This window comes from Juglans microcarpa x Juglans regia, chromosome 3D (assembly GCF_004785595.1).
Source record: "Juglans microcarpa x Juglans regia isolate MS1-56 chromosome 3D, Jm3101_v1.0, whole genome shotgun sequence".
Taxonomy (NCBI): domain Eukaryota; kingdom Viridiplantae; phylum Streptophyta; class Magnoliopsida; order Fagales; family Juglandaceae; genus Juglans; species Juglans microcarpa x Juglans regia.
Genome location: NC_054598.1, coordinates 38,752,696 through 38,767,424, shown reverse-complemented (window position 1 = coordinate 38,767,424; position 14,729 = coordinate 38,752,696). Strand labels below are relative to the sequence as shown.

General features: G+C 31.3%; 1 protein-coding gene across 1 annotated transcript; it reads left to right on the top strand.

Annotated features, from left to right (window-relative positions):
* The first annotated feature begins 8,088 nt into the window (after positions 1-8,088).
* On the top strand, positions 8,089-14,678 carry LOC121254175 (cyclic nucleotide-gated ion channel 1-like). The gene is made up of 5 exons (XM_041154133.1): positions 8,089-8,354; positions 9,485-9,583; positions 11,913-12,140; positions 13,978-14,089; positions 14,614-14,678. Exons 1-5 carry the CDS (start codon positions 8,337-8,339, stop codon positions 14,637-14,639), a joined length of 483 nt encoding a protein of 160 aa, XP_041010067.1. The 5' UTR covers positions 8,089-8,336; the 3' UTR covers positions 14,640-14,678.
* Positions 14,679-14,729: the final 51 nt, after the last annotated feature.

Here is a 14,729-nt window from a genome sequence, read left to right as displayed (position 1 = left end):
AACTAGTAGTTAAAGTATAATCTTTAATTATGTCTGGCGTTAGTTGGCATTAGAGTTTTAACATTTTTTAAAGATGATTTATCATCAATTTTCATAGTTGATGATAGAGGTCATGGTTGGCTTAGACCGGTTCTAAATGAGGAAACCCCTTATCATGATCGTAACTTACAAAACGTGATGATTACAGATTTTTAGAGTCAAATAGTAGAATTAACCCAACGTTTAGAGGTGTAGAACTTGGAGGATCTGATGGATGAACATGATTCTGATTCCAGTTTAGAGATCCCGTATCACAATTGTGCTCTATTTTGGGAGCACCCTTGGTTGCACGCTGAAGGTTTCATTTATTTGTTGCGATACTGAGTGGATTTACTACTATATAATCAATGTTCTTCCATATGGTGGAACTCTACATCATTGTACAATATATATCTTGATGAAGATAAACTAGTGGAAGAGATAACTATTTTAAAAATACATCCTGCACATCATTTAAAAATATGTGATTTTACTTTTTTATCCTCATATATCATAAATGAAATATGAGGATAAAATAATAAAATTATTCATAAAATATGAGGATAAAATAATAAAATTACATATTTTTAAGTGATGTGCAGAGTATGAAATTTATGTTTAGAATTTTTCTTGTAGAATATAAGATGTTTAATATTATTTTATTTTGAGCTGGTCAAATTAATTTTAATTTTATCATGATCTTTGGGACGGATCCAAAAAATTAATTTTAATTTGACATTACAAAATCGAGGCAATAAAGTTTACAATTCGAGGTTGAATTCTCTCAAACCTGATGAAAATGATGTAAACCCAAATTGTTATTGAGGAAGTTTAGATTCTACATTAATTACGTTGAATTACCTTACCTCAAGGTGAATATGCGCAAATATGCAAATAAAAGTTCAATATCTTCCTTGGCAGGGGCAATATCAGTTTTTTTTTTGCCAAATCATATATTTATGTTATTTTTATCTTGTTAGTAAATATTTGAATTTAAGTTTTGAAAGTAATTCTGATATTTATTTTGATCAAAATTTTGGCAGGAGTTTTTGCTTAATTACTATTTAATTTTCATGTAATAATTTAAATCTTCCCATTTTTAAACAAATCATTATAATTTCAAATTTTAAAGTTATTTAACCTCGGATTATGGGTTTCATAAAATACTTTTAAATTTTATTATTGCTCCAATTCTTTTTTAGAATTTTATCTCTATTTTACATCTCATATCAATCTCAATATTCCTTCTTTTTAATTAATTAACTAGTACTCAAAATATAATCTTTATTTTGCGGAGCATCAGATATGGTCAGACTCTTAGGATAACGTTATATTATAACTCCATTTACTTGTTGAATAATGGATACTTATAAAGAAAATGATTGAGTTATTATCTTTCTATTACTTATTTATTATTTATTTTATATTTTATTTTATTTTTAAGTTTTTATTTTACTTAATAATTAAGAAAATAATTATTAATAAAATTTTATATTTTTAAAATGTTTTTAATGGTTTAAGAATATTAAAAAATATTTAAAAAAATAATAAAAAATTTAAAATTTAAAATAAATTACGAATAATAAATAAGTAATAATAAGATAGGAAGTGTATCCTACCCTATTTATAATCTAATTGGTGAACGAAGGCTGATTGGCTGTCACATCAAAATAGAGGGATCCGTCAACTTTCAATTTTTACTCTGGTTTGATTTGTTTTCTATGACTATCAGCTCCGTTTTCATTTCGCGACTTTCCCACGTGGTCTAGCAATAGTCAATTATTTGGTTGGCACATTAATATGATGATATCCACTTCAACTGCTTTGATAGAGGGTCTATTAATTTGTTGAAAAGTCGTAAGTACTTGATTTCTCCAATATTATTATACCACCATGCTTGGATGGTCAAGATTGACTTCGAAATTGTTTTTTTTATTAAACAAATTTTCATTAATAAAGAAATCACTACGCAACAACTTGATTAAACCAAAATGCATGATCCACAAAGGCTGAGACATGTTTCCACCACATAATAATGTTATCAACGTTTCAAGCAAAACGTGCCAAACTATGAGCTATCCTATTACCGTTCCTATAAATATGTTGAACTTGCAAATCTAGAAAATATATCATCAGTTTCTTAGCATCCTTTATCAGATTATCATTTGAAGAGAATGACTCTTGAGTAGCTTGTCAGTCTTGCACCAATGGTAAACAATCTATCTCCACCACCAGATTTGGAATTTCGAGTGGTAGACAAAGCTATAAGCCTCTCAACACTGCTATCAATTCAACAGTAGTAGGTGCATCAACAACATCTTCAACTTTAGTTGTAGCCATGACTACTTTGCCATCTTCATCTCTTAAGACCAAGCCTACACCAGCTTTTTTTTCATATACAAAAAAGTATCATCTACATTTAGTTTTAAGAAACCTGGTGGAGGTAGTTTCCATCTATAGATTTGTTTTCTCTCATTAGCACTTGAAGTCTTTAGTTGTACAAAAACTCTATGAAGGGATATCGCATGATTTAGGACTGCTATAGGTTCTATCACAGTTTTCTCCATTACCATCTTATTACATCTAAACTATAAACTTCAACCAATCAGAAATAGTAAAGTAAAATCTTCCACACTACCGCTTTCCATAACAAACATAACAAATTCCATGAAAGTTAGATGGCGTTGAACTTGCTACAAGAACGAGAGAAAGTGTTGCCATAAACTTCTAACGTGAGGGCAAAATAGAAGAGCATGTTCCACATCCTCTCCACTCGACTGGTAGATACAACAAGTATTTACCACATCAATATATTTATGTCTCAAATTATTCAGAGTCAATAGAATATTTTTAGAAGCTCGCCATGCAAAGATTTTTTTTTTTTCCTTGGAAATTTCATTTGCCATATACCCTTCCATGTTCTCTTCTCAGCCATAAGAGATTCAGTCTCTCTGTTAACACCATAACTCAGATTTTGAATTAAACGATAAGCGCTCTTCATAGTAAAGTTCTAATTTGATTCTTCATTCCAAATCCACATAATCATTTCCTGACAATCTGATCTGGAGAATCTGGTCTGCCACATTTGGTTTGAAGAGAGATCTAACTTGACTTATCTTCCACATTTTTGTATTCTGGTCAATAAGAGAATCTACTGTTTCTTCCTCTTTTATATCAGTAACTGAAATTCCATCTAAAGTTGGCTGTAAGCATCTATGGCCTAGCACCCAAAAATCCTTCCATATTTTAATAGTACTTCCATATCTAAAACTTCTAAAGCTGGCTATATTAAAATACGTACTTCAAAATTGTTAAATTTTCATTTGTGGTTAAGAAAAAATAATGTTTTAAACATAATTTTTTTTTAAATTCTTAAATAAAACACAAAAAATACTACAAATTCTTCATGTTTTAAAGCAAAAATTATATTAAAAAGTTATATTCAAACGGCTGAAACAAGCGATCGAGCTGCAGTTCCTGGGATTCAAGCTGTCTTTCTTACCAGATTAAACTAAATTAAAAAAACAAATTTAAAAAATCAATGTTAGTATTTAATTTAGGTGATGATATTTGGACGTGAAACTCATGCATATGTAGGGCCGCAAACAAAATAAAATGAAAATAGGATAATGCAATTTAATTATATAATCCCGTTATTAACTCGTTAGTTGTTCTCTAAAATGAAGATAACTAATTGACACTTACCTTAAAATAAGCAGAGGCCTCAATTACAATGACTGTCCTTATAATCTTAAGAATTTTGCTACGTAAAAATAAGTTTATGTACTAATTTACGTATTAATATTGTTGTCTTTATTATTTTAAATTCAAATTATCATTACTTTTAATAAAATTTACTCTCTAATCAATCATCTTGAATGAGTGCACGTATTAGTGTACAAAATTGCTTATAATTAAATTTTTCCTAATCTTAATTACTAGCGAGTAGAAGATCACGAGAGACTAATTAGGCGTTGTCAGAGATTTCAATATCAGTGTTAATTTTGATTTTCTTTATTTGTATGTATGCGTATTCAGATTTTTCCACTTCTATTTTCTTGAGTTTTTACGGAGTTTTGCATGGAAGAAATATTTTAATTATATAAAAAAAAACTCAAATAATAATAATTAATTATTTTAACGCGCCCAACGAGTTAAATTCCGAAGAACAACTTACGATGGCACCTCATCGCTGGAGTCCAGAGTATATTTTTTTCTACACAAATTCCACCGCACTCTATACTACATCATTTTTTAAATTTTTAATTTTTTTTAAATTTTTTTTGAGTTTATTCTTTTTAAATTATTTTAAATTATTTATTTATTATTTATATAATAAATATTTGATAAAAGAAAAAAATAATAATAATTAAAAAAAATATGAAGTGTGAAGTGTTAGGAACTACGAGGTTGAGAAGATTTTTTCTATTTTCACACGACAGCGCAGTACATCATCAGTGGCCATGCATGTCACCCATTTTCTCAGCATGAGGGCAGCGCATTACGGATTTTTGTTTTGGATGAGTGGTCCATTCACATGGGCCAAGTCGAACAGTGACTGGTGATAATTTATTGTAAAGAATTATTGTTTTAAATTTTGTACCGTACCGGTTAGTACGGCTGAAATTTTTTTGTAACGGCCGTCTGGCCGGTATAGGTACTTTATCTGTTTTGTATTGGCCAAAATGCTGGCCGTATCGGCCGGTACCGGTCGTACCGGCCTATATTTCGGCCGATACCGACCGATACCGACCGATATTTCGACTTGTATTTTTTTTTTCAAACTATAAATTTATTTTTTAACTCTCAATTCAGACTAGACTATTTATAATTTATATATATATGTATTTATATATAATTTATTTATATATAGACTATTATTTTGGAATATAATTTTTATATATATTTATATATATAATTTATTTATATATCAACTATTCCGAAACGCTATCTCGAAACGGTATTGGTACCGAAATATTTCGTTCCAGTGCCTTAACCGGTACAGCGTCTGGTACGGTATTCAAAATATTGTAGAGAATGCTCTTTTTACCAAAATCGTACACTTAAAACCCCTCAACAAAGGGAAAAGTGATAACTGCCTTAAACACATGAAATCTCACACGCCGTTTTATCAAAAAAGTGAGAAATGAAAGCAAATTGAAAAACGTTAAAAAGAAATGAAGAGGATCCATCGCCTCCAATCAATGTTATTGATGCTGAAAAAATTGTACGACATGCTATAATGAGAGAAATAGTCATTCCCGATCTACTGGGTTGACTTGGGTCTTGATCGATGTTGTTTGGAGCCCTCGGTAGTATTCCGATTGGCGATTCTTAAGGATAACTTGTTCCAACAAAAGACTTTGAGAATCTTTAAAATAAAATATGCAATATAGGTCGTTAGTAAGAAAACAAATTTAAAAAATGGGTTCTCCATTCTCTACTCCGCTTGTGTTAAGCGATAAATGCATTCAGGGGCAAATTTAGGTTGGAGATACAAGAGACTGTGTAAGGCGTGAGCGCGAAGGGGGCGGGAGATATATTCGGCCGCATATGATGCGAGTGTGGAGCTTGGATGTGGCCGGCAGGGTACTCGACCGCGTGAGATGCGAGCGCAGAGCTCGGATGTGGCATAAGGTGTACTCGACATAGTGAGACGCGAGCGTGGAGCTTGGATGTGGCAGGAGGTGTACTCGATCGCGTATGATGCGTAGTTTTACGATGCATCGTTCGTATGTTTATCGTTATTGAAAAGTGTTTGTTTGTTCAATGTTTTTGTATTCAATTTATTGTTAGTGTTGGAGTTTGTGAAGTAACCCATGCAAAACGGTTAGAGGGCCTATTGACCCCCTGGGTCCACCTCAGGTGGTTGCCGAGCCCGTTAGCTCATTCTCTGAGGTAACCCGCTCTAGGCGGTTTTGGAGCTTGAAGGCCCGTTATCTCTGAAGGTTCATTCCCGAAGGTAACCCGTTGGCAGCTGTTATGAATCGTGGCAAGTCTAGAGACTCGTTTTGTAGCACAAAAGTTGGCAAGTTAATGGATTTGTGTTCAATTGACTATCGATAGGGCAGAGCTCAAAAGGCCCTGGCCCTAGCTAATGCATCGTGGCCAATCTGGAGATTGATTGGGCTTGCAGCAAGATGGTCGGCTAGTCAAGGGACTTGTGTTCCTATTGGTAGTCGAAGGGGCAAAGCTCGACAGGCTCTGGTCCTTAGCCAATACATCGTGGCCAGTTCAAAGACTGGGCTTGTTGCACGACGATCAATAAGTCAAGGCGACTGGTAGTCAGAGGGGTAGAGCTCGACGGGCTTTAGCCCTTAGCCAATGCATCGTGGCCAATTCGTAGATTGGACTTGTAATATGAAGGTCGGCAAGTCAATGAATTTGTGTTCTTATTGGTTGTAGAAGAGGTAGAGCTCGGAAGGCCCTGACCCTAACCAATGCATCGTGGCGAATTTAGAGACTCAACTTGTAGCGCGAGAATTGACAAGTCGAGGGACTTGTGTATTGAGGTTGGCCTCATGATTGAAGGAAGTCGAGGTGATGGACACTTGGATACCATAATGATGTTGGATACATAATGATGTCCCTGTTACATAGTGAAAAATATTGAATATATAATTCCCATGCTATGTATTCTGATCAGTGAAAGTTACTACAATTATTAGTGTATCATATACTCAATAATTACACTTATTTTTAAGTAACTTTGTAGGTTGAGGATTCAGGTTTATGATTCTATTATTATCAAGGTGTCATCTACGTTTTTGTTTCTTTTACTTTTCCGTTTCTTTTCCGTTACTTTAACTTTGCTTTCCATTTCTTACTTTATCGTTTACTTTTTATTGCAGGTTGTCAATTGCACTCATGTGTTGTACGTTTTTCTCAAGTTTTCTTTGAAGTACGCTTAGCAGTTAATGCCTCGATCACCAGTTGATCTTGATCAGACTGATCATATAATTATTACGTATTGGAGTTCCTGTTATTTTATTTACGTTCACATATGATTTTGGACATGTCCATTTGAACCATGTACATCACGATTCAACCATGTATTATAAAAATCTTTGTACAATATTAATCCATTTGAACGTGAGACTTTCGGTATATAATATGGTCATAGACTCATAGGATAATGTTATATATAATTCCGTTTACTTGTTGAATATTGGATATTTATAATCCTATTAGTAAAATAAGTCTGATTGGGTTCTCACATCAATACGAAGGTCTTCGTCAACTTTTTTTTTTTTTTTTTGGGTAATGAATAAGGATCAGTCTTCGTCAACTTTCAATTTTTACTCTTCTTTTATTTGCTTTCTATATTGTCTGACGTTTCATCTCAATGATTTCATTACTTTCCATGTGGTCGTGCAATTTAGTCAGTTAACAGGTTGGCATATTAATAGCCACTTGTTTGATAAACAAGCAATGCTATACAATCGACCATCTTATTTTTTAAAATTTTAAAATTTTTTTATAAATTTTTTTTAAATTTTTGAGTTTATTCTTTTTAAACTATTTCAATTCTTCTATTTATTATTCATATATTAAATATTTAATAAAAAAATTAAAAAAAATATGATGTATAGAAGTTATGTGAATAGTAAGAAATTGTGTAGATTTCTTCTTGATATATAGCTGCCGACAATACAGTTCGAGAGGGGCTATTTATATGACCGATAGTACATTTTTCAAGTTTTTTTTTCCTTTTTCTATTCATATTTTTTAATATATTTAAATATTTTTAAAAAATAAAAGAATACATCAATACACTTAAAATTACTTACTTAATCATTAAGTAAAAAAAAAAAAAAAATTTCCTGAGCGGTCAAGTTGAGTAGTCACATTTGGTGAGCAAACTAACTTTTTCCACTTTTTAAGTTTTTTTTTAATTTTAATTTTTATATTATTTTAATATATTTAAATATTTTTTTAAAAAAATAAATACATTTAAAATTATTTCCTTAATTATTAAATTAAAAAAAAAAATTATGCCAAGCGGTCAAATGGTACATTAGGGAGGCAAGGTAGTTTTATTCTTTATATATATATAGTCCCTCCCCAGTAAGTGGGTGACATATCCTATACAAACGATCGGAAGTCTCTTCTATCTCAGCTCAGAATGTGTATTTTCTTAGTTTGATCGTTATGGAGTATTTGAGTGTTTTGTTTCTGATATTTATTGTGTGACACGCTCCACCTTCTCAATTCGGAGGAACAACAACGATTGAAAAAGTCATCGGAACAACGGCATCAAATCCAAGATTTACTGGTAGAAGTAATATCGTTTTTTCCATGTACGTACGAGATAGTGGATGATCAATATATACAGTTGAGTACAAGTTGCTATGGCCATTATCATTGGTAGACATTTTCAATTTTTAACCTTGCTATATATCCCTCTAGTGCAGAGACATATCTAGATTCTTCAGTGCAATATGCATGCAGTTATTGTACTGTCCCCTAAATAATAATCAATAGAGTTCAGTTATTATTATCATTACTATTTCCATTTTTTTTTTTGGGCTTCTGGATAAGATCTTTGGTGCTTGATATATATACATATATATTGATAAAATATTTTAATAAATTTTAGAGCGGCTTTCTAGATGAACAATGATACTTGGACACTCAAAATCTCAACGAGTAGTCCGATTACTGTAAAACTCTTTAAAGAACACCTCATAGTTTTGGACATGGAGAGGACAGAGAAGCCACTTGTTTTGGACAGAAGCAGAGAAGCCACTCTGCTGGGAGCTGTGTCCTAATATAAATGCCAGAGATCGAAGGAATAATGCATAAAAGAAGCAAAAGTACTTGAAATGGAGGGGACAGAAAAGCCACTTGTTTAGCCAATTAATTAGATTGTGACATTGCGTGCTTGTAACATGCATGGATCTTCCTGAAATTCCAAACCTTGCAAGCGACCCAAGTTCTGAACACACATAATTCAGAATATATCAAGAACACGTTCCATATGGTCCCAAAATTGCATGAGTTGTCGAAGAGAGAAAATAAAAAGAAAATATCTTTAACCTCTGTTTTTTTTTGTTCTAATCTGCTCAGGGGTCCGGATATTGAGATGCAAGGTCCCGAGAATGCTCAATTAGTTAATTCATCAGGGAGAACGAAAAAGAGGCAACAACCAGAGGGGATGGGGAAAATCCCCCACCGTTGGCAACAACTTCCAGAGTGGTTTGAGAAAATCCCCCGTTTTTGGCTACAACCAGAGTGGTTTGAGAAAACCCATCCTTGGCAATTCTGGAGGAATATGATTTTCGCAGGGTCGTGTGTGATTTCACTATCAGTGGACCCTTTCTTCTTATACATTCCCGTGATCAATGGAGTCCGAAAGTGCGTTGATTTCGATAGAAAATTATACATCGTAACTGTTTGTTTCCGAACGCTCCTAGACTGCATTTCTCTCGTGACTATCATATTTTCATTTCTTCGTTCTGATGACAAGGACAAAGAAACGAAGGGAGATTCTGGTGTTTGGCTCAGAATAAAGAGGTACTTAGAAGTCGCAAATGGTACCGTCGCTATTCTTCCAATCCCGCAGGTAAGGGAGACTTTTATGTTTAAGAGTAATTTCATTAGATTAGTTAAAGTTAAAGTTAAAATATATTTTTAATGAATGTAAGATAAATTTAATTTTTAACTATTTCATTCATATAAGTCTCTACATTGAAATAACTATTTTTTTATTATATGACAATAAATTAATATAAGATGAATTTAATTTTTAGTTATTTCATTCATATAAGTCTCTACATTGAAATAATTATTTTTTTATTATATGATAATAAAATAATATAAGATGAATTTGAATTTAACCATTCATATCAAATCTCTACATTAGATTATCTATTTATTCATTATATAGTAATAAGTAATTAATAATTTCAAGATTTTTTAATTTTTTTAATTATGAATTTATTTTATTTTATCATATTTTACTATTCATAATATTATATATTAATTAATAATCATATTCTAATTATATTTTTTCAATTATCATTTAAAAGGGAGAGAAAAATAATTAATATAAATTATATTTGATGAATGAATAATTCCTTTCAAATTTAGAAATAATTTTAGAAGTGACTGTAATTAATATTCCAATGTGATTACATTTTATGATTTAATAGCTAAATCTTCATTGGATCTAGCTTTTAGCTAATCTAATGAGAGTGCTCTAAATCCTACATGGGTTTCCAAAAGCTCAATTATTTTATTATTTTTTTCAAATAAATTAATAAAAAAATTATTTAAATTACTAAATTAAAATTAAGTGAATTATTAATGTGGATTATGTAACTAACTAATTAAAAAAATATTTTACTATAATTATATTTATGATGTTAATAGTTACTACTTGCTAACTTAGACTTTAGTCTTTAGTATACATAATTATTAATTTTTGGGGTGGAGACTAGTTTTGAAGTTGAAAAATTAAGAAAAGTGAGTTCGCTTGATTGTTGCTTGAACTATTACTTAAGTGAAGCTCAACTCGTGAGTTCGCTCGAGTCTCGTGTGAGAGTAGGCTCGAGCGAGACACAGACCCTAGTGTTCACTCGAGTCACACTCGACACCCTACTTGAGCCAATATTAAAGAATATCAAATAATTTCATTGTACATAGATTATTCATGCTTACTTGCAACTTAGGTATTTAAAAAGAAATTACTTAATTATTTTAATTAAGTGTAAATAGTAGAGTGTGTATGATTCTATGAATGCATAATGTATTAACTATTTACATATAATAACATAAATTATCACATGATTTATGATTTATTATTAATTGATAGCATATATTATTTTATATGATCAATGATAATAAATTAGATGAAAATTATAGGAGTTCGGTCCGATTTGGTTCGATTCGGTCTGAATTTCATTGGTCTACATATTTTGGGACTGAGACCGATTGGTCCAGAATTCAGTCTGGTTCGAATCGAATTCTTTACAACCCTATGAGATGAGATGAGAAATATGTGAATAATAATAAAATAATTTGTAAATAGTAATGAAATGATTTGAGTTAAGATGCTTTACGAAGTTTTGGAAATTAAGAGAAAACAAATTTAATAAAAATATTATAAAGTTAAAATATTTTTTTTTTAGATTTAGAAAAGTTGAATTGTTTTTGTGTTTTGTTTAGAATTTTGAAAAATTTGTAATGATTAAGTAATGATTAAATGAAAAAGTTAAAAAGTATTTTTGATTGAGTTATGTTTGAATGTTGAGATGAGATGAGATGGGTTGAGATCATCTCAATATACAAACGGGGCCTTAGTTTTTTTTTAATAATAATTTAACCACTTGGCATGCCATGCCAGGTGCCGAGCAATAACGGTTCGGCTACCGGGTAGCAATTTTATGAGATAGCATCATAGAGTATATAAGTTTTACACAATTTTTCTTTTAAAAAAAAAAGTAATTATGAGATATACATAAAAAAATTAATTTTTTAATAATAGATTATAGTCTCTTTTTAAAAAGAGTGTTTGACTCTTGCACAACTCATGACGATATCTATAGTTACTTATTATACATTATTAAAAAATCGAATTTCTTTGCTAAAAGAAGAATGCCACTTTTTGTTCATGAATAAGCTTTTTCAACTACTCAACTTGATATGATCACTACTGTAGTTTGCAATCTTGCACTGCATTCAGCAAATTTTGCTTGCGAGAAAATATTGATCGAAAGAAGTACGACTAATTTGTAATTTGGCCGATCCTGATCAGTTTTTCTAGAGAATATTAGAATAAATTATACCAAAATACTAGAGAATATAAGGAAAATGGTATCCGTTCAAAATGAATAGTATTCATATTGCTTAAGTAGATCTCTTATGCCAAATCTATGTCAACTCACGTCCAGGTGCTATTTCTAATTATCATCTTTTCAAAAATGAGAGGTCCCAAATCTTTGAACACGAGGAAAGTCTTGAGCGCTGTTGTTTTAGTCCAATATCTGCCAAGAGCTCTTCGTGTCTACCTGTCATGGACAGAAGTAATCATCCACAGGAATATTATGATTAAGCCATCTAAAAGCATCATAGCAGTGAAAGCTGGATTCAACTTGTTTCTATTCATTATTGCCAGTCATGTAAGTAATTTGACTCTCAATTTCATACTTATTTACCTCATAGAATTTTTTATTCTAATTGAACTTAATTTGCATCGATAAGTACTGTCTGAATTTATATCTTTATGATCAAGGTTTATTGATTTCTTTAGGTTTCAGACGAATAAACTTTGACAAAACAATGAACTTTAGTGCACAATTTCCTACTATATTTGAGTCCAAAGCAAAGTAGAAGATCAATCACAAGAATCCATATCTCACATGGACTCATTCAGATCAAACTATTTCTTTCGGGACAATTTTCTTTTATGCACTACGATTATTATTATCACGTGATGTTCGTAGAGATTTTCATCCGTATGTAGTAATGTGAACTTTCTTAGGAATACTTTTGCTACAATATGATCTGCATAATTTACTAATCATAAAGTGGTTAATGGTCTTTTAGATACTGGGTGGTTTTTGGTACTTTTTCTCCGTCGAGCGAGAGATAGATTGCTGGCACCTCGCCTGTGAAGATCTGCATATTGATGAATGTGATCGAAGTTCTTTTGACTGTATCGACAGTACTTCTGGGAACTACACATTTTTAAACGTTTCTTGTCCAATAGAAACCCCAAATACAACGGTCTTTGATTTTGGAATATATCAAGGAGCACTTCAATCTGGTACAGTGGCATCCAGGGATTTTCCGCGAAAGATCTTGTACTGCTTTTGGTGGGGCCTTCGAAATTTGAGGTTTGTGAACGTTACTGTTAAGACTCAGAGCTATTTCACAGTAGTTTTTATCATTGCTTATCATCAACATGCAGCATGCCACACAGCTTGTGCTTAATTGTCTATGTATGCATTCATGTTCTATGTAGGGCCACCTCTTCAGTGGATCCTTGATGAAAAATACTTTGGGTCCCGAATTTGGGATTCAAAAATATTCCGAATGGGTTTTTTTTTTTTTAACCGAATGATTAAAAAAATATTTTTTAATAATATTGTGAAATTTTTATTTTTTTTTTAAATATTTATGATGATTAAAAAAATACATTAAAAAAAATGAAGAAAAAAAAAAACCCTAGTCGGGATACTTTTTGGGTCCCGAAGCAGGACTCATCCTTGATACCATATATATTGGTGGTTTTAAAATCAGAGAAATAAAGAAAAGAGAAAGAAACCTTGTATATATTATTTGGTACAGTCAAGTCAAAACTACAATACGTTCGGGCAATGGAGAAATGTCTCTTTTATATAGCTGCAAGTTAATTTTCAATGATGCAAATCTTTATAATTAATTTAAGGTTCACATTGCAAAAATTATGATACTATACGCAAGGATCGATGCAAAGAATAATTTTTCCATTGTTGTTTAGACCCCATTTGGATTAAGAAGTGATTTTAACTCATCTCATTTCATCTCATCATTATAATTTTCTCAAATTTCCTCATAAAATATATATAATAAATAATTCAACTTTTTTAAATCTCAAAACAATAATAATATTATAATAATATTTTATTTAGTTTTTAATTTTCATTTCAACTCATCTCATCTCAACTCTCAATCTAAACGGGACTTTATTAACTTTCCCTCGGAGGAATATATAGTACTAATACATACATGTGTACAAATGCAACAGAGAGACAGATTGTTCATGTTTATAATATCAATTTGTTCTAGGCCGCTTGCGATTATGATCATTTCGGCTTCCTTATCTTGACCCCTACAGTCTTATTAGCTTATAATCACTTGCATGTAGACCATTTTAGATTTTATCTGTTACTTTGATCAGCTTAGTATATTAATTAATAATTTCGATTGTGAATACACCATCTCTTAGATTGTATAGTTGTTGCAAATTGGTAGTTCTTTCGGTTCAAACCTTCAAACAAGTCCGCATTTCTGGGAGAACGTCTTCGCAGTTTCAACTTCCATCTCTGGCTTGGTTCTGTTTATGTGCTTCCTTGGACATTTGCAGGTTGGTGATCAAAATGCATACTTTTTGAAGCTCAATAGCCCGTATTTATATAATTTATCTGTGGGAATATATATCATGCAGAGTACTTTTCCATAAATATATGATTTTTTTTTTTAATTTTATAGATCCTTTTTTTTATATCTGTTGTAATAGTTTCCTCGTTTATTAACTTACAGTCTGTAAGCATTCCATAAAACAGAATAATGATCATCACGTCCTCCGTTTTAGGGGAGAATTTGAATGATAAAACAGAGTATACTCATTTTCTTTGTTAAGTTAAAATATTATTGGAATATAATTTTTTATATACTTTTTATTTTAAAATTTAAAAAACTGAAATTGTTTTTGGTGTTTTATTTAAAAATTTAAAAAAATTATAATGATGAGAGAAAAAAGTTAAAAATTTAAATTTGAAAATGATATATTTATGTAGCGTTTGGATATTGAGATGTAATGGGATGAAATGAAACCATTTCAACTCCCAAACAACCCCTTAATGCGTTGAACTTCATGTTATGCAACAGATGTATATGCAGTGGGAGGCATCTAGGCAGTTGGAGGAGGCATCTGGGCATGGGCAGTTGGAGGAGGCATCTGGGCAGTTGGAGGAAGCAAAGCAATTTGAGAAAGGGGAAGAGAA

Excerpts from the sequence above, each read along its gene's own strand:
- LOC121254175 (XM_041154133.1), top strand. Across the intron at positions 12,141-13,977 it reads TATTCATTATTGCCAGTCAT|TTCTTTCGGTTCAAACCTTC; the intron begins GTAAGTAATTTG and ends GCAAATTGGTAG. Across the intron at positions 14,090-14,613 it reads GCTTCCTTGGACATTTGCAG|ATGTATATGCAGTGGGAGGC; the intron begins GTTGGTGATCAA and ends GTTATGCAACAG.